At 43.1% G+C, this 20,130-nt stretch overlaps 2 protein-coding genes across 2 annotated transcripts; one reads left to right on the top strand and one right to left on the bottom strand.

Moving 5' to 3' along the window:
- Positions 1–544: 544 nt before the first annotated feature.
- Positions 545–1,966, bottom strand: LOC124672281 (probable disease resistance protein At5g45490). Its single transcript, XM_047208538.1, has one exon. The coding sequence runs from the start codon at positions 1,964–1,966 to the stop codon at positions 545–547; it is 1,422 nt and encodes a 473-aa protein (XP_047064494.1).
- Positions 1,967–16,107: 14,141 nt separating this feature from the next.
- LOC124674153 lies at positions 16,108–19,487 on the top strand. Its single transcript, XM_047210189.1, has 8 exons — positions 16,108–16,226; positions 16,540–16,605; positions 16,863–17,132; positions 18,109–18,283; positions 18,405–18,618; positions 18,833–18,984; positions 19,068–19,109; positions 19,190–19,487. The coding sequence occupies exons 1-8, from the start codon at positions 16,162–16,164 to the stop codon at positions 19,313–19,315; spliced, it is 1,110 nt and encodes a 369-aa protein (XP_047066145.1). The 5' UTR covers positions 16,108–16,161; the 3' UTR covers positions 19,316–19,487.
- Positions 19,488–20,130: the final 643 nt, after the last annotated feature.

The following is a 20,130-nucleotide window of genomic DNA, read 5'->3' as shown; positions in this document are numbered from 1 at the left end:
TTTCCTCATGATGTACATATAGACCGGTTGTGTAGCCATTTTCGGGTAACGAAATAACAAGCGGTGGGGATCCCCCCCCCCCTCATCCTCAAAAAAAAAAAACTGTGTGGTGTATTGGACCGACAGGAGAGAACCTTTGGAACTGTTTCTAGACCGTAGTGTGAATGGTCTAATCGGTACGCGGTTTTTAGGCGATCTAGATGTACGAAAGTTTCATGCAACTAGGAATTACCAAAACTTTTTCCCCCAAAGTTACTCAATGTCTGAATTGCATGTTATGAGAGAACTTCAAAGAATTGCTAGTTCAAATCTTTGGTGGCTGAGAAAATCAAATTAGGAGATGCCTCTGCATGGTTGGTCAAACAAACATTACACAATCTCACTGCAAAAAAAAATACAACAAAAAAAAAACAAATGCAAACTCCGTAATCAAGCGGTGAACAAAAGAAGAAAAAAAAAACCTCCATAGTAAACCAAGGGCCCGAGAAAAAGCACAGTCGACAGTAAAAAAACAAAAACTACAGCAACAACCACGCAGAGTCTCTTAATTAACAGGCTGATTAGCCTCCGTAGCCTGAGTTGCAGGCTCGGTCTTGCTAGGCACAGTCTCATCCGGGAGAGCTTTATCCTCCGCCTTCGGTGGATCGTTGGGTTTGTGCTCCATCAAGGCGAAGCCCTTGGCCGCCTGGACGATGGCCACCGGCAGGCCTAGGCACTTGCCGACGATCTGCTCCTTCATCTGTTCCAGCTCCTTGTAAATCTCGTCTTCCTCTTTCTTCTCCTCCTTCCCGTCCTTGTCTTTCTCTTTCTCTTCCTTCTCCTTCTTGCTCTTTTTCTTGGCCTCTTTGTACTCCCGCTCGAAAAGCTTCCATCCCTCGGCGACGCCGAGGCCTGGTGGGCGGAACACGCGGCCGGTGCGCACCATGGTCCTGGCATCGTCCTCACTGCGACAGGTGACGAGCACCGCGCTCTTCCTCGCCTTGGGCAGGCCGTAGGCGAGCCGCTCGTACCACTCGCCCTTCTTAGGTGGCTGTAGCGTCAGGTTGCTGTACCAGCCGTTGCTGCCATCGTACGCCCTGATGTCGTCGAACACGATGAGGTACCCCGTCTTGTACAGCGTCACGTACAGGATGAAGAGCAGCACACCGATCTTGGATTTGTCCTTGTCTTCAGCAGCTGCCTTGACGACGTCGGCATTGTCGACGATGGCCTCGACCTTGGCGGTGTCGAGGCCGAGGTTGTCAAGCATCCGATAGAGGAGGTTGAACCTGTCCTCGTGGTCCGGCGGGCCGACGCAGACCCAGAGCCTGAGAGGGAAGGCGTCCTTGATCCTGTCGTGGACGAATACCTTCTGCGCCAGCGCCGTCTTGCCGCTGCCGTGGATCCCCGTGATGCCCGCCGCCCTGAACAGCAATTGATCCTCTTTGCCCTCCTCTTGGAGGCCGACGAGGGCGTCGACCACCTTGTCCGCCTCGTCGGCCCAGCCGTATATGCGGTCCTCGTCCACGTAGCTCGTCGTCCACTCGTAGAGCACCGTGTCTTCACCAGCTGCATCATGATCAGCAGCAGGAGCAGAGGTAGAAGGAGCGTCACCGAGGATGGTGATGGTCTGCTGCAGCAATGGCTCGACGGAGAAGTCCGGCGATCGGGACTTGAAAGGGTTGCAGTCGCTCACCGACGGCAGCGTCATCTTCTTGCTCTTGGCGTTGTCAGACTGCTGCGGCTGCTTGGACCGTGCCTTGCATTGCTGCAGCGCTTCGTCGATCTTGCGCAGTAGCTCGGGCAGCTCCTCCTTCTTCTCCACGTCCGGTGGCCGCGAGGTGATCTTGTCCTTGTTCGCCCTGAGGATGCGGAAGATGTGGTCGAGTTCCGTCCTGTGAAGCAGATCCCGGTCGTCCTCGTCGTCGAACGCCTGGAGCAGCTTCTCCAATTGAGGTTTCAGATCGTTCCCACTTTGCTGCGCCATGATTACCTCAGTGTATCTACCTGATAATCTCAGGCCTCAAATTATAGCTTCGATCGCCTTTAGCAGATCGACGGAGCCTGTTTTATAGCTGAATATTGAGATGCTTGCTCCCGTGGTAAGCAAAGCTAGATGCCACAAATGATTTTGATCCCCACGCTTTAGGATTGGAGAAGCTAGCTACAGATTTGCAAACTTTGGAATTTCTATCGAATAACTTTGTGAAGGTGTAACGAATAGGTGCAGTAGCACCCAAGCAATGAATCATGTTGTTCCCATACGCCTCGCCGATGAACGGCTTCACTCTATTCTCTTCTTCTCGTCAATCAAACATACTCCCTCCGTTCTAATTTAGTCTACATTCTAGAAAAAATGAGACAAATTAGTAGTGCATTTATTAGTACTACTTAGATATTTGAACAATCAATCCAAACTACATTAAAAATAACAACATCCAATAAAGAGAGTAAAATCACCTCGTTTTCAGTGTTGTTGTTGACTAAAAGCTAGAATGTTGAGTATTTCAGAACAAATTTTGGGGCTAAAATGTAGACTATTTCAGAACGGAGGGAGTACTGTTTACAGTGCCATTTATAGGCTCACGCACGGCCGTGAGCCACTCACCCACTAACTCCACGCACTCCATGCACTACAACGGCCACAAACATATAACCATGTCAGAGGCTCAGAGCATCTCCAGTTGGGTCTCCCAAACCGTCCCCCAAAGGGATTTGGGGCACGCCGGCCAAAAAGATGTTCCCAGCCGCGCGTCCCAGAGGCCTTTTTTGTCCGACGCGGCTCAATACGGTGTCCTACACAAGAGACGCTCCGGGCACGCCGGACACAACGAAATGAGAGGCGAGGAGGGGCGGGCTCGACGCGTCAACGGCTCGGATGCTCAACCGCCGCCTACGTAGCGACGGTGCAGTTGCCGGGAAGCAGAACCGTCGCATTGGCAATCGCGTCGACCGACGCGCCAACCGCCGGAATGGAGCGCGGACTCCTCGGAAGAGCAACCGCCTCTCTCGTCGACTTCTGCGTCGCCGTTCATCCGCGCTCAATAAGACCCGTACGTTGGCGCTTTTGGATCTTCAACCGGCCGCCATTCATCTAAGCTCCCATCCGACACCTCCAGCGACGATGAGCTACATCTCGGAGCTTCCATCCGACACCTCCAGCGAGGGCAAGCCTGCTGGATGGTGCCATTGGTGGGACAGTACCCGGACGCCCAGCAGCGGCGACGATTCCCCGCCGCCAGTTGACAGCGCGGAGGAATGACTGGGCGTGGAGGAGGACGCGGAGGAGGAAGGGTCAGAGGAGGCGGCGGCGGCGGCCCGTGCGAAGGCGGAGGCGAACGCGAAAGCGAAGGCCAAGGCCAAGGCGCAGTCGGCGAACACCGGCGACGACGAGGAGGACACTAGTTCCTCCGACGCGTCGGCCGACACCGCCTTTTCGGAAGAGGTGACGAGCAGGAAGCGCCACCATGATGACGACGACGAGGCGGGGCCATCATCGAAGAAGAAGTAGTTTACAATAATTTATATGTAATTTAATTATGTTTTTTCGAAGTTTTATATGTAATTTGTTTATGTTGAACCGAATTTGAATATTAGTAAAGAGTTTTCTTCTATCTATTTAAATTATTTTTAATGTTTGGGGCGATGTTTGGGGCACGCGATTGGGGGCGACGTCCCCCAATCACGGCACGAATAAAACACGTCCCCCAAACGCTCGATCCGGCGCCCGGTTTGAGGAACGATTTAGGAGATGCTCTCAACTCAAGGGCATGCACGTGCTAGCTAACAAACTCCATTAAATTAAACTAGCTAACAACTTGGTCCTGGTCTCACGCACGAACAGAGCTTCCCTGCACCGACCCAGGCCATGCCGCCGTTTCTCCAACCACGACCACACGCCCCGGCAACGGCGAGCTAGCACACTGATCGGACGCACGGACGTCCATTGCCCCTAACTACGTGAAGAGTAAAACCAAAACTAAATGCAAATACATGAATCTAGATTAAGAGGATAACATACTCTATTTACCGAAAATGGTGTCATTTATACTCAGATCTTTTTTTTTCTGCGGAATAAAATGTGGGGATGGCAATGGGCTACTTTCCCCGCAAATCCATGGGAAATTCATCTATAAAGAGACGGGTATGTGAAATTTTGATCACCGCTATCTAAAATGGGAATGAAGATTAAAATGTCTCTCCATCCCGTTCCCCGCAATGCCCGTTATACTTGTATATACATATAATCGATACATTTTTATATGGAGTATGCTATAATATTGTGTGTAGTGTAGTATATTTTAATAATATTTAGTATATGTTACTAATTAGTTCTCATTTACCAGGTACATATTATAAAGTTGGTTGTTTTTATGTGTAAATCAAGTAAGATGATAAAACTGTGAGAAGATCATTTGAATTTTGCTTCTTAATGGAGAACTCAATCCCCGCCCCGAATCCAATGAAGATGGAGATGGGAAAAGGTCTCCTCGATTATTAAATGGGGATGGGGATGTGGAGGCACTTCCCAGACCCATTGCCATCCTTAATAAAATGTTCGGGTTGCACCAATGGACCCCTCACCTCGTGTGATTGACACATGTCCAATCTAGCCCTATCCCGCAAATGCTTCATTGAAGTAAAAAAAGCCCTCCCGCATTTCCTTCATTGTAGCAAAAATGGTTAGATAATTTTTTTTTGAAAAATACCTATCCTTGCCCCAAATCCCGCAAATATTTTTCTAAAGGAAAAAACTCTCCGGCATTTGCTTCATTGCAGCAAAATAAATTTCGAATAAAAAAAAGTCGGACCAAAAAATAGTCCGACGAAACCTCATAGGAGACCTCGTAGAAAAAAATTGTGCTATTATAAATTTGTTACAACAATGAGCAAAGTTTTGAAGCAAAGGTCCAAAATCGTTGTAACACGTCGCTTGTGCGTGTTCGCAACAAAACACATACGACTTTGTAGTATTAAAGAACACATATGTAGCATCAAACAAATTGCGAAAATTTGCCTAGGGACTACAGGCAAAAACGTTTGTCGCACTTAGCCCGCCCGCTGGGCCCAAATTGGACCCAAACTAGGCCCATGCCGCCGTCTCCCGAGTGCCGCTACACTTTCACGCCGGCATACACCGTCGCATCAACAACCGCGTCGAGCCAACGTGTGTACTGGTCATAACCTACTGGCCAAGGTCGGGCCAAAGGCGGGCCCGCGTCGCCTGCACACCTTGGAAGTAGCACGCTGGAAAGCCGTCAAGGGCCGCCATCTCGTCTGCTCCACCAATGCTCAGCGTCGCCACCTCACCTTCCACCTCATCTCCTCCCCGCAATCATCCTCGCGCACTTGCCTGACGTTGTGCCGTTCCGAGTCGCAGTAGATGCTCACCACCGGCGGCAAGAACGACTAGGGCAATCATGATGGATGAGGTCTTACCTAATGTTACATGGGGGTGGCTTCCGGAGTCCCTCGAGCGTGAGAGACCCGAGAACTTTTTGTGGATTTGTGTGGCCTGTGAGCTTTTAATGATGGATGTTAGTGTGAATCCTTGATTGTCGCAAGTGTTAACATGTCTACTAATATGGATGTTAACTGTATAAGTGCATTGGTATGTGTATTTTCTAAGTGGTATATATGGTGTTATTTAGCATTGTGGTGGTAAGATCACCATATTTGAAGTAGGTAACTGATGTCTACGGGAGCTTCTATTCTTGTAGACAGTGTTGGGCCTCCAAGAGCAGAGGTTTGTAGAACAGCAGCAAGTTTCCCTTAAGTGGATCATCCAAGGTTTATCGATCTCAGGGAGGAAGAGGTCAAAGATATCCCTCTCAAGCAACCCTGCAACCACAAAGCAAGAAGTCTCTTGTGTCCCCAACACACCTAATACACTTGTCAGATGTATAGGTGCACTAGTTCGGCGAAGAGATAGTGAAATACAAGTAGTATGGATGTATATGAGTGGTAATAGCAATCTGAATAAAATATGGCAGCGAGTAAACATGCAACGAACAGTAAATAAACGGAGATTCGATGTTTGGAAACAAGGCCTAGGGATCATACTTTCACTAGTGGACACTCTCAACATTGATCGCATAATAAATAACTCTTTCTCTTATGTGCTACATACACTCTTTTGTTGGATGATGAACACATTGCGTAGGATTACACGAACCCTCAATGCCGGAGTTAACAAGCTCCACAATTCAATGTTCATATTTAAATAACCTTAGAGCATAATAGATCATTGCAAAATAAACCAAGAACTAGCATAGTGCACACACTGTCCACATTACACTATGAAGGAGGAATAGATCACATCAATACTATCATAATGATAATTAACTCCACAATCTACAAGAGATCATGGTCATAGCCTACGACAAGAACCACACGGTGCACACACTAGTCACCTTTACACCAAGCAGGAGTAATAGACTACTTTAATAACATCACATGAGTAGCCCATAAACTAGTAGCGATACAAAGCTCATCATATGGATCTCAATCATGCAAAGCAATTCACGAGATCATTGTATTGGAGTACGAGAGAGAGATTGACCACATAGCTACGGTAGAGCCCTCAGCCCTGGGGTGAATTACTCCCTCCTCATCATGGAGACAGCGATGGCGGTGAAGATGGCGGTGGAGACGGCGGTGGAGATGGCTCCGGGGCAATTCCCGCCCCGGCAGGGTGCCGGAACAGAGAGTTCTGTCCCCTGAATTGGACTTTCGCGATGGCGGCGGCTCTGGATGGTTTTCTCTGTTTCCGTCTTTTCTGTCGATGTTTTTAGGTCAGGGACGATTATATAGCCCGAGAATTGGAGTCGGAGGGTCCACGGGGTGGTGCCACCATAGGGGGGCGCGCCCCCCCCTTGGGCCGCGCCGCCCTGTGGTGTGGGGCCCCCCTGGCACCCCTCTGACTTTTCTCCGGTGTTTCGGAAACTTCCGGGAATTATAAGGCCTTCGGTCTTGATTTCGTCCGATTCCGAAAATATTTCTTTACTAGGATTTCTGAAACCAAAAACAGCAGAAAAACAGCAATCGGCCTTTCGGCATCTCGTCAATAGGTTAGTTCCGAAAAACGCATAAAAATGATATAAAGTGTGAACAAAACATGTTGGTATTGTCATAAAACAAGCATGGAACATCAGAAATTATAGATACGTTGGAGACGCATCAGCATCCCCAAGCTTAGTTCCTACTCGTCCTCGAGTAGGTAAACGATAAAAGATAATTTCTGAGGTGACATGCTACCAACATAATCTTAATCATACTATTGTAAAGCATATGAGATGAATGCAGCGATTCAAAACAATATTAATGCAATGAGTAGACAATTGAATCATATAGCAAAGACTTTTCATGAATAGTACTTTCAAGACAAGTATCAATAAGTCTTGCATAAGAGTTACTCATAAAGCAATAAATTCCAAGTAAAGACATTGAAGCAACACAATGGAAGATTAAGTTTCAGCAGTTGCTTTCAACTTGTAACATGTATATCTCATGGATAATCGTCAATGCAAAGCGATATAACAAGTATAATATGCAAGTATGTAAGAATCAATGCACAGCTAATCACAAGTGTTTGCTTCTAAGATAGAGAAATGGGTAAACTGACTCAACATAAAAGTAAAAGAATGGCCCTTCGTAGAGGGAAGCATTGATTGCTATATTTGTGCTAGAGCTTTGGTTTTGAAAGCAAGAAAACAATTTTGTCAACGGTAGTAATAAAGCATATGAGTTATGTAAATTATATCTTACAAGTTGCAAGCCTCATGCATAGTATACTAATAGTGCCCGCACCTTGTCCTAATTAGCTTGGACTACCGGATCATCGCAATACACATGTTTTAACCAAGTGTCATAATGGGGTACCTTCATGCCGCCTGTACAAAGGTCTAAGGAGAAAGCTCGCATTTTGGATTTCTCGCTTTTGATTATTCTCAACTTAGACATCCATACCGGGACAACAGATAATGGACTCCTCTTTAATGCATAAGCATGTGGCAACAATTATTATTCTCATATGAGATTGAGGATATATGTCCAAAACTGAAACTTCCACCATGAATCATGGCTTTAGTTAGCGGCCCAATGTTCTTCTCTAACAATATGCATGCTCCAACCATTAAGGTGGTAGATCTCTCTTACTTCGGACAAGACGGACATGCATAGCAACTCACATGATATTCAACAAAGAATAGTTGATGGCGTCCCCTGAAACATGGTTATCGCACAACAAGCAACTTAATAAGAGATAAAGTGCATAAGTACATATTCAATACCACAATAGTTTTTAAGCTATTTGTCCCATGAGCTATATATTGCAAAGGTGAATGATGGAATTTTAAAGGTAGCACTCAAGCAATTTACTTTGGAATGGCGGATAAATACCATGTAGTAGGTAGGTATGGTGGACACAAATGGCATAGTGGTTGGCTCAAGGATTTTGGATGCATGAGAAGTACTCCCTCTCGATACAAGGCTTAGGCTAGCAAGGTTGTTTGAAGCAAACACAAGCATAAACTAGTACATCAAAACTTACATAAAAGACATATTACAAGCATTATAAGACTATACATTGTCTTCCCTGTTGTTCAAACACCTCACTAGAAAATATCTAGACTCTAGAGAAACCACTCATGCAAACCAAATTTTAACAAGCTCTATGTATTTCTTCACTAATAGGTGCAAATTATATGATGCGAGAGCTTAAACATGAGCACAACAGTTGCCAAGTATCAAGTTATTCAAGACATCATACCAGTTACTACATGTAGCATTTCCCGTTTCCAACCATATAACAATTAACGAAGCAGTTTCATCCTTCGCCATGAAAATTAAAAGCTAAGAACACATGTGTCCATACGAACCAGCGGAGCGTGTCTCTCTCCCACTCAAGCATTTATTCAAACAAAAACAAAAACAAGAAACATACAGACGCTCCAAGTAAAGTACATAAGATGTGACCGAATAAAAATATAGTTTCAAGAGAAGAAACCTGATAATTTGTCGATGAAGAAGGGGATGCCTTGGGCATCCCCAAGCTTAGATGCTTGAGTCTTCTTGAAATATGCAGGGATGAACCACCGGGGCATCCCGAAGCTTAGAGCTTTCACACTCCTTGATCATAGTATATCATCCTCCTCTCTTGACCCTTGAAAACTTCCTCCACACCAAACTCGAAACAAACTCATTAGAGGGTTAGTGCATAATTAAAAATTCACATGTTCAGAGGTGACACAATCATTCTTAACACTTCTGGACATTGCTCAAAGCTACTGGAAGGTAATGGAACAAAGAAATCCACCCAACACAACGAAAGAAGCAATGCGAAATAAAAGGCAGAATCTGTCAAAACAGAACAGTCCGTAAAGACGAATTTTAAAAGGGCACCAGACTTGCTCAAATGAAAATGCTCAAATTGAATGAAAGTTGCGTACATATCTGAGGATCACTCACGTAAATTGGCTTAATTTTCTGAGTTACCTACAGAGAATTAGACCCAGATTCGTGACAAAGAAAGAAATCTGTTTCTGCGCAGTAATCCAAATCTAGTATTCACTTTACTATCAAAGACTTTACTTGGCACAACAAAACACAAAACTAAGATAAGGAGAGGTTGCTACAGTAGTAAACAACTTCCAAGACACAAATATAAAACAAAGTACTGTAGCAAAATAACACATGGGTTATCTCCCAAGAAGTTCTTTCTTTATAGCCATTAAGATGGGCTCAGCAGTTTTAATGTTGCGCTCGCAGGAAATAGTATTTGGAGCAAAAGAGAGCATCAAGAAGCAAATCCAAAACACATTTAAGTCTAACATGCTTCCTATGAAGAGGAGTCTTGTACACAAATGAATTCATGAAGAACAAAGTGACAAGCATAAGAGGATAAAATACGAGTAACTTCAAGATTCTCGACATAAAGAGGGGAAACTTAATATTATTGAAACGCATATAACCATATTTCCCTCTCTTATAATAACTTTCAGTAGCATCATTGATGAAATCCACAATATACCCATCACTTAAAACATTCTTATCATGATTCATATGCATAGAAGTATCATTAAATTTGGCATAAGAAGAGTTATTCTCATTAATAGTAATTGGAGTAAGATTATTATCAAGAATTTGAACATGGTAAACAAATTGCATATTAAGGGAATTGTTTTTGGTAATCCAATCATGACTATGACAAGTTTCATAAGGATAGTTAGAACCTATATCATAGCATTCTTTATAATAATCATCGTAGATCTGGGGCACGAGTGTCATCATAGGAAATAGAATAGTTATCTTTCACAAGTCGGTTTATCCGTGTCCACACCATCATTGTTATTAGAAGGAGATGTATCAAGAACATAATGACCAGTAGCTAAAGGATTTTCAAACACCTCTTCCCCAAGCTTAGAGCTTTCTATATCATTATGGGAGGAAGCATGGATAGCACCGACACTATGGCAATTATTATCATCATTTTCAGAATTAGTTTCCCGGAGATTTGTAATATCAAAAGTAGTGTGCTCATTCAAATCATGATCGCTAATGTATGTAAAGGGCATAGGAAGATCATCGTATTCAGATTCATTATCATAATAATCATTAGGAGCAACATACTTACTGTTACCTAGCGTTATCTCATTCACGCTGGGATACGCCGTTACCTCTTTCTTTTTATTCTCCTTCTTCTTCTTCTTCTTCTTCTTCTTCGTTCCCTTCTTCTTGTTCCCTTCTTTAGGAGGAAGAGGCTTGAAGGGTGGCTTGTCCGCATAACCTGATTTACTTTCGGAAACAATAGAAGAAACTTGGGAGGATCCCTCCTTTTCATTAATTAGTTGAAAACACACAGCGGTCCTATCATATTTTGGCAAGGTGTCATCTTCTAAAATATTTTGGATGTAAGTATTTGTATGGCTATTATCAATGCAATAAGAAAAACACCCATGCAGGACATCATCAATATCAAGATCACTCATATGCAACAAAGAGATTTTTCTTGACAGTTCCTCACACCCCAAAAATAAAGTAAGTTCATCATGCCGATTAGGAGTAATTTCATCATCACAATACAAATTTGCAGCACTCATTGGGTTCAATTTATCATTGGAGGAGCATTGAAAATTAAAATGACCCACTTCATGGCAAACTTCACAAATAAAAGGATAGAGGGCACAAACTTTTTTACCAAGATCTTCTAGAGCCCTAAACCACTTTCTAGTTTTTTCATTAGCATGATGGATACAATATTCATCTTCGATTTGATTAATTCCACAAGGTCTATGTATTCCACAAAAATTAACATGCTTATAGGAAATAGCATTCTTAGGAGTTTGAGCATGCTTATTACAATAATTAACAACAATTTCATTCTTCATGCAAGCCTCTTTAAAAGGTTCATGATACTTATCAAAATTCTTTTTAGGCAATTCAAAATGAGAAGCAAAGACTTTATAAAGATCTCGCAGCAACTTGAGAGTCAAGACCATAAGTAGCACTCATATTTCGAAATTTATCGGTATCCATAAAAGTTTCAATGCATTCATAATCATAATTTATACCCGACTCTTTACCTTTGTCGTTCTCCCAATCTTCAGCGTTCTCCTTAATCCGATCAAGAAGGTCCCTTTTAAACTCTTCTTTGTTGCGCGTGAATGATCCCGAACAAGTAGCATCCAGCAAGGTCTTATCTTGAAAAGAAAGTCTTGCATAGAAATTATCAATGATGATATTACCTGGAAGCTCATGATTGGGGCATTTGAGCATTAAAGACTTCAATCTCTCCCATGCTTGGGCAATACTCTCTCCATCATGAGGCCATAAATTATATATTCGGTTTCGGTCTTTGTGAATTTCACTTGGAGGATAGAATTTAGAATAAAATAGAGGCACAATATCCTTCCAATCAAGAGAATGCTCATCTTTCAGCAGTTTATGCCAATGCGCCGCTTTACCAGATAACGACATAGAGAATAATTTCTTCTTCACTTCATCCATAGAGATACCTGCACACTTGAATAACCCGCATAATTCATGCAAAAACTGTAAATGATCTCCAGGATGGACACTTCCATCCCCTTCATAGCGGTTATCCATAACACGTTCAATAATTTTCATAGGTATTTTATATGGAATACTTTCAGTAGGTGCATTTAAAATATCACAAGCATCATTAGAGTTATCGCATATGGGAGATAAAGTATTATCGTAGCAAATTTTCTCCCCTAAAGATGGGAAGCTAAAAAGATCACAAAAACTAGCTTCCCCAAGCTTAGACTTCTCCATAGCATTAGCAGTAATTGCATTCATACTAACATCGCTACTAGCATGCGAATAAGGTTCCATTGGTTTTTTAATGTTCGCACCAAACAATTCTAAATCAGGAAAAAGATTAAAAAGCTCACCAAATTTTTTGTTGTTTTCCATTATGCCTAACTAGTGAAAATAAAAACAAGAAACAAAAAGATGCAATTGCAGGATCTAAAGGAAATAGCTTCGAGCACTCACACACCGGCAACGGTGCTAGGAAATAGCTTAGTAGTCGGAGGATGTGAATACCTTTTACCTTACCTCCCCGGCAACGGCGCTGTAAAAGTGCTTGATGTCTACGGGAGCTTCTATTCTTGTAGACAGTGTTGGGCCTCCAAGAGCAGAGGTTTGTAGAACAGCAGCAAGTTTCCCTTAAGTGGATCACCCAAGGTTTATCGATCTCAGGGAGGAAGAGGTCAAAGATATCCCTAACAACAACAAAGCAAGAAGTCTCTTGTGTCCCCAACACACCTAATACACTTGTCAGATGTATAGGTGCACTAGTTCGGCGAAGAGATAGTGAAATACAAGTAGTATGGATGTATATGAGTGGTAATAGCAATCTGAATAAAATATGGCAGCGAGTAAACATGCAACAGAACAGTAAATAAACGGAGATTTGATGTTTGGAAACAAGGCATAGGGATCATACTTTCACTAGTGGACACTCTCAACATTGATCGCATAATAAATAACTCTTTCTCTTATGTGCTACATACACTCTTTTGTTGGATGATGAACACATTGCGTAGGATTACACGAACCCTCAATGCCGGAGTTAACAAGCTCCACAATTCAATGTTCATATTTAAATAACCTTAGAGCATAATAGATCATTGCAAAATAAACCAAGAACTAGCATAGTGCACACACTGTCCACATTACACTATGAAGGAGGAATAGATCACATCAATACTATCATAATGATAATTAACTCCACAATCTACAAGAGATCATGATCATAGCCTACGACAAGAACCACACGGTGCACACACTAGTCACCTTTACACCAAGCAGGAGTAATAGACTACTTTAATAACATCACATGAGTAGCACATAAACTAGTAGCGATACAAAGCTCATCATATGGATCTCAATCATGCAAAGCAATTCACGAGATCATTGTATTGGAGTACAGAGAGAGAGATTGACCACATAGCTACGGTAGAGCCCTCAGCCCCAGGGGTGAATTACTCCCTCCTCATCATGGAGACAGCGATGGCGGTGAAGATGGCGGTGGAGACGGCGGTGGAGATGGCTCCGGGGGCAATTCCCCGCCCCGGCAGGTGCCGGAACAGAGAGTTCTGTCCCCCGAATTGGACTTTCGCGATGGCGGCGGCTCTGGATGGTTTTCTCTGTTTCCGTCTTTTCTGTTGATGTTTTTAGGTCAGGGACGATTATATAGCCCGAGAATTGGAGTCGGAGGGGCCACGGGGTGGTGCCACCATAGGGGGGCGCGCCCCCCCTTGGACCGCGCCGCCCTGTGGTGTGGGGCCCCCCTGGCACCCCTCTGACTTTTCTCCGGTGTTCCGGAAACTTCCGGGAATTATAAGGCCTTCGGTCTTGATTTCGTCCGATTCCGAAAATATTTCTTTACTAGGATTTCTGAAACCAAAAACAGCAGAAAACAGCAACTTGCCTTTCGGCATCTCGTCAATAGGTTAGTTCCGAAAAACGCATAAAAATGATATAAAGTGTGAACAAAACATGTTGGTATTGTCATAAAACAAGCATGGAACATCAGAAATTATAGATACGTTGGAGACGTATCAGTAACAAGAACATAGTATTACACATAACTAAACACCTCTATTTTGCATTTGCATTTAGGTAAACAACATATGCGGACAAAGAAATATCAGACAGAAAATACACCAAGACTTAACCAAACGATGTGCATATAAGATGGCCCAAGTCTGTTTCCCACTCTCGTTCAAAAAAAAAAGTCTGTTTCCCACGAACGCGGAAAAACGGGGAAACATACTGGGAGAAAATCAAGCATGTCCTTGGTAGTCATAAGCCTGGGAGGCTGGGAAGATGTAACCGCCATGTCTCCTACGGAAAAAAAGAAGATATAAGTATATAACCCACATGTCAGAGAAAAAACCCCGACTATACCTTTTAGTTTGTTTTTGACGGATAATATCTTTTAGTTGTATCCGAGTAGATCTCATGTCCTGAGGTCGGCCACCGCGATCGTTGGATCCTTTATATGTGTGCGTGACTTTGTCCATGGCAAGAGGGGGATCGTCCTTGTTGGTAGATAAGAAGAGGGAGGCATCGATCGACTTCTTGATCTTCGAACAGAACAGCAGGACCCCCACCGAAGTATGGAGAATCAAGATACGTAAGTGATCCTTGCTGGTCGTTCGCCATCCTTAATTTTCCTTCTTTTTGGATGCCTTCTCGTGTTGCACTTTACTTCCGTCGCATATCAAAAGCTCGTTGCCAGGATTTGGAGCCGTATTCGAGATATATTCATAGTAATTTCCCTGTCCCATACAAATTGGCTTAGACTTATCTAAATTTAGATATATCTAGATACTAAGTAGTTTATATATAAATTGATTTTTTTGCAAATTTAAAATAACTTTCATATGACGGAAGGAGTATATGTGTTCGATTAAGGTTTACCGTGTTTCCTCTCTTGGGTTCATGGCATGGCATATCCTAGAGAAGTTATATTTCTCTCATGTGTTCTTATTATTTCAAAAAAAATCATCAAAGGGGTTTCCCTTATACGTATTTTTTCCAAAAAAGAAAAGTTTATATAGAAGAGATGTCGAAGAGGATAGACAGTGCCAATGACAACTCATAAGATTTAAAGCAAATACTCGCTTAACTAGAATGTTATCATCCGCTCTAATTTTCCTATCATATTTTTCAACTTCTTTATTCTTCTACCTTTTTTTATAGCTGCGTGAACCCTAGTTGTGCGAGACCTGGTATGAACTTTGTCTTCTATCGTCTTGATTCAAACTGTGAGTTTAGTAAAAGCCCGCTTTGCCGGGAAAAAGCTAATCGTAGGTACCTTTAGTTTGACACAAATCAAACCATGGAATCTCCCTAAAATTAAAGGGGAAGAATATCCAAAAGTAGTGCCGGTGGCCATTTGACGACCGCATTTGTGCATATTAAACCTCGTATTTAACTACTCCCTCCGTTCCATTTTATAGTGCCTATAGTTTTTTGGCACGGAAATTAGCGTAAGAGTATTTTTTACACAAGACCCCCTGGCTGAATGATTTGAGATCGGAGTAAAATTAGGGAATCGATAACTTCCTAACTTACCGTAACAAATCCCACAAATCTCTCTAGTTGACTCAGCATATATGTGCAACCATGTTTAATTAAGGAAAGAAAAAACATTGCTTCCTAAATCTAAGCAATCATTGGGTCTTGCCTTAAAATCTCAATTAATTGTTTCCTATTTTGTATGGATTTTTTTAATGCATGTCGTGTGGGAGTTGACCGGTGGAGGGGGTAATTGAAAAAAAGCCAAGCTACAACCTTATATTCTGAAACATATGCGAAAAATCTATAGACACTATAGAAAGGAACGGGGGAGTATAATCAACCCGCACACCAACCTTGGTCAGATTCCATCTCCCGCACATACCCCGCACTACATATGTGCGAATGCATTAGGAGCGCGGGTTAATTTGGTCTAAAATCAAGGGTATGTGAATGTTTCGGCGAACAAATCGTGCACCGTTCATTTCCTGCCCAACGATTTGGATCCCGCAGGGCTGGGAGCACAATATAATATACTAGACCGCGACCGCGACCGCTTGATCCTCTGAAGGAATCCCCTCCCTACCATTTTCGTTTCTTGGCCTCCGAAGGAATCACCAAACCCTAATAATGGTGGCCCGCGACAAGAAGAAGAGGGAGGAGTCCCGCCGCCGCGATTTGCTGATGAAAATGGAGTAGGACCACCGCCATCTCCCCCTCTCGCTTTATAATTCGCTTTCTGTTTTCTCATCTAATCTAGTAGGAAGGGCGTGGATCGAATTGCTTACCGATGGGGATTGATTGCTGGGAGGCTCGTATAGATCGGGGTGTATTTCAGTGGGATTGGCCTTTGTTTTAGTCGGATTCATGCCGCAAGTTAGATTTTTTTTTTCCCTTTTCTTTCATGGTCTCTGTCAAGTTGGAAATGGTATATTGTTTTTTCCCATCTGTAAACATAAGGTTAAAAATTCTTCTTTTATTCATCTGTGCCTGCTTGTTCCCCTTCAGGAGGTTGACAAAACTTGATTTACCAACTGCTTCTACGTTAACCATGGACGCCCCTCTGCCGTACCCGTAAGACTACTACCTCTCAATTTGTCGTTAGGTTCATTTATTTATTTATTTATTTTTGGTCAAGTCGAAAAGGGCAAGGCTCGAGTTGTTTGCGGTTGGGATTGACTTGTCGGGTCTGCATTTTAGTCAGATTTCTGGCATCTATTAACTAGTATCCACAAAGAAATTATCAATGTCGCTATATGTTGCATGCTCATTTTTTTCTTCGAATCTCTTAAGATTATTGTTCTACTCATCGAGCCTGTATATTCCTTTAGGCGTGAGGCGGAGAAGAAGCATGTGGCTGGTTCTGCATCTGGAAAAATGGATCTCTCTCTCTTGGAGGAGCCTCTCGAAGCTACAACATCGGAGTTGACACCGCCCATTTTGGCTGTGAATTGCAATGACTGGGGTATTTCATTTTACATCAGGACTGATGGTGGGGGCTATTTACACACATATCCTGACGTGGGTGGGCCATTCAAGACCCTACAGGATGCTCGAGAGGCTATTGATACCTTTCTTCGTCGGCGCCAGGACCCAACAATGTAAAGCTCTCCACTTGCGCTCTTGATTTCTTCTTTTGTGCATACTTGCATTTGATTACTCCTAGCAGACATTCTACATAGCCAACATGCTTTTCTATCATGTACGCCACACAAAGAAAAAAAATGATCCCAGTATTTTCAGCAGTAATCAAGAAAATCAATGCCACTAAGGTTTTACTAGAAAAGGCTGTCAAGTTTACAGGCAAAAATACATCCCACGAGTCCTTGTTTTGGTTCACTTGAACCTAGATGAATAGTTGAGTTTTTGAAACAGTAAGCATGGTGGTAAAGTAGCTGAAAATAACAAGTATATATATTCAAGTCCGCATGAATTTCAAAATTCTTGTTTTGGTCCACTTAAACTTAGGTGGACGGTTGAGTTGTTGAAATAGTGCATAGTGGTAAGCATAGCTGAAAATAACAAAGTATACATATTGATGCTATGGTACCATTCTATATATGGGGTTATCTCTCTGCCATGAACATGCACAGCTCAGTTTCTTCCACGTACTAAATAATGCCAAGGCGAGACCAGCAAGTTCAGTTAACTGGTGAAAACAACATTAAGAACAGACTGAGTTTTGGGTATCTGAAAATGAATGTATCTACACACTAAGTAATGTCTAGATTTGCATGTATCTACAGTTCTACACATTGAAACGCGTCTAGATACACAGGCAAGTAATTTGGAACGGAGGGAGTACCTTTTTCCTTCTTTTTACTATGCATTGAGAAGTGACACCTTATGGACATGTACACGTTTTATTCCATTTTTGTCAACTACAGCCCATTAGCTATATGTTAAGAGGTAATAACTTGCGAGCTGTTTTGATTCCTAATCTACAAACCTTCGACAGAATTGACCCCAATCCTCTGTCAGCCTGATAACATTTACTGAGTGCTTTGTACCAGATTTTATTCCACCTTTGAGAAATTAAAATCTGCTAATCATATGAAACGCTCTGATCTAAACTAGGTTCATGGATGGGCTTTCTTATGCGGAGAGGAGTGTAAAGTGGACTCTTTACTGGCCTGATGGCACTAGGAAGACGCCTTCAAAATCTCAACAAGTGGATTTAACCCGGAATTGGACGTACCAGTTGGCTCATGCTTTGATGGATGGGTATAATGAGAAGCACAGTCTTACGGAGGTTTGCTCTCTGTACCTCCTATCTGCCCCCACACTCTGTCGTGCTAACACTATGTTGTACTGTCTTACTCATCCATCTCACAATATTACTTATTGATCGGATCCATGCTTTGTTAATTTAGGATCGTGCACATCAAGTCAAAGAAGTTGTGTGCATCGAAGCAATTTTTGAGGGTGATGTGTTTAAGTGGTACAATCATATCAATTTCACTACAAGGGCTAAAGGAGACCATGGCATCACCACCAATCTATTTTTTGCCGAAGTCATATCTACAAAAGGAGAACTTGAGGAATTGGCTCCCAGCTGTTTACGAATGCTTGAACCTTCTGATAATGGTTTGTACATGCTCTTGCCTTGAAATTAATTTTATTCTAGTTTGTGTATCGCTCTAACATGAACCTATGTGTCAAACAGTTTTGTAGATGTGTTTTCTGGCTCTGCAATTGTAGCATCTCATATTGGTTCATGCATACCTGTTTTATTACTTCAATTAATAGTTATTACTATTATGCATCTGTGCTTCTTATTCTGTTTTGTTTCTATTGCAAGGTATGTGCCATGGTTGTCAAAATAATGGAAGTGGTGAGCATATGAAGCACCCCAAGGATGCTTCTGCATACACGGGTGGTCACATGAGGGACACAGTTTTTTTCAAAGGACCTGGATTGCCTCCCATGGAATACCCTGTAGATGAGGACGAAGTATGTATGATGGTTTATTTCCTATCGATGTAGTGTTTAACATTTATGTTCCATGTTCGTTGCTAACTGCATGCCATCTACAGCTGCATCGCGCTGAGGAGGCTAGGTTAAGAGCCAAGCTCACGGTAAGGGTGTGGCACACCTCGTGCTGTAAATGTACCCTTATGCATGCTACTTGATTGATTAATTCTTTCCTCGTCTGTAGGCCTATGAGGATGCAAGCGTTTTTGAAAAGTTCAAGGGCCCACAGCCTGGCCCCTTTCTGGTCAGAAAACCTCTTGTTGAAACCGAAGAAATGCGGCAGTTCTGGTCGTCTATATATGGCTCCTGAAGTGAAAGATGACACCCCTTCACTTCCTTTTGACCAAATAACGCCATCAAGCAGAACCTTTACACTAGTTATTAATGCTGTCGCGTTGTGCACTAGTTAAACTGTTATAAGAACGTAATCTCTGACGAGTGATGTTTTCATAAGTTTGCTTGTAACATGACTTGTGCGTTCTTGCGTCTTGTCCCTGTGATTGAGCAGTAAGTACTGACGCTTGACAAATAACATCTACCCCCAGAGCGCTCGAAGCCGCCATATGCATCTGTCAAGCTCTGCACGCATGGGATGGATCTCCATTCTGTCCACATATTTCTCTATGATTTAAGAGCATCTCCACCGGTAGCACCCAAATAGGCGCCGGTAGGGGCACCGACACCTCGTTTGGGACGCTGGCGTAGCATCCTCTATTTGGGGGAGCTGCTCCTATACCGGCGCCCCAAAAACCAATAGAAAATTTGAATTTAAAAACTGAAATACAAGCATAGAATTTACGAATATGAAGTTTAGGCCAACACACCCACCAAATTCGAATAGGTTTTGGAATAAGAGGTTTGGACCAACACACGGCCAGCAGATCGCCGTCTCCGGTGCAAAAAAAAAAAAGGCTTCCAAGCCAGATGATCACATGATGGAGGTCACTGACGGCTCAACCTCGACGACTTCCTCATCGGCGGCCGGTAGCAACTCCGTCGCTGGAACAGGATCCACGATCGGTGCCGGGGTAGACATGAACGCGGACGGTGTCGGGGTAGACATAAACGCGGACGGTGCCGGGGTAGATATGAACGCGGACGGTGCCGGGGGAGACGCCAACGCAG

The sequence above is a fragment of the Lolium rigidum genome, chromosome 7, assembly GCF_022539505.1.
Source record: "Lolium rigidum isolate FL_2022 chromosome 7, APGP_CSIRO_Lrig_0.1, whole genome shotgun sequence".
In the NCBI taxonomy this organism is placed as follows: Eukaryota; Viridiplantae; Streptophyta; class Magnoliopsida; order Poales; family Poaceae; genus Lolium; species Lolium rigidum.
The sequence above is the reverse complement of the archived record's forward strand: the minus strand, read 5'-3'. Positions and strand labels throughout refer to the sequence as shown.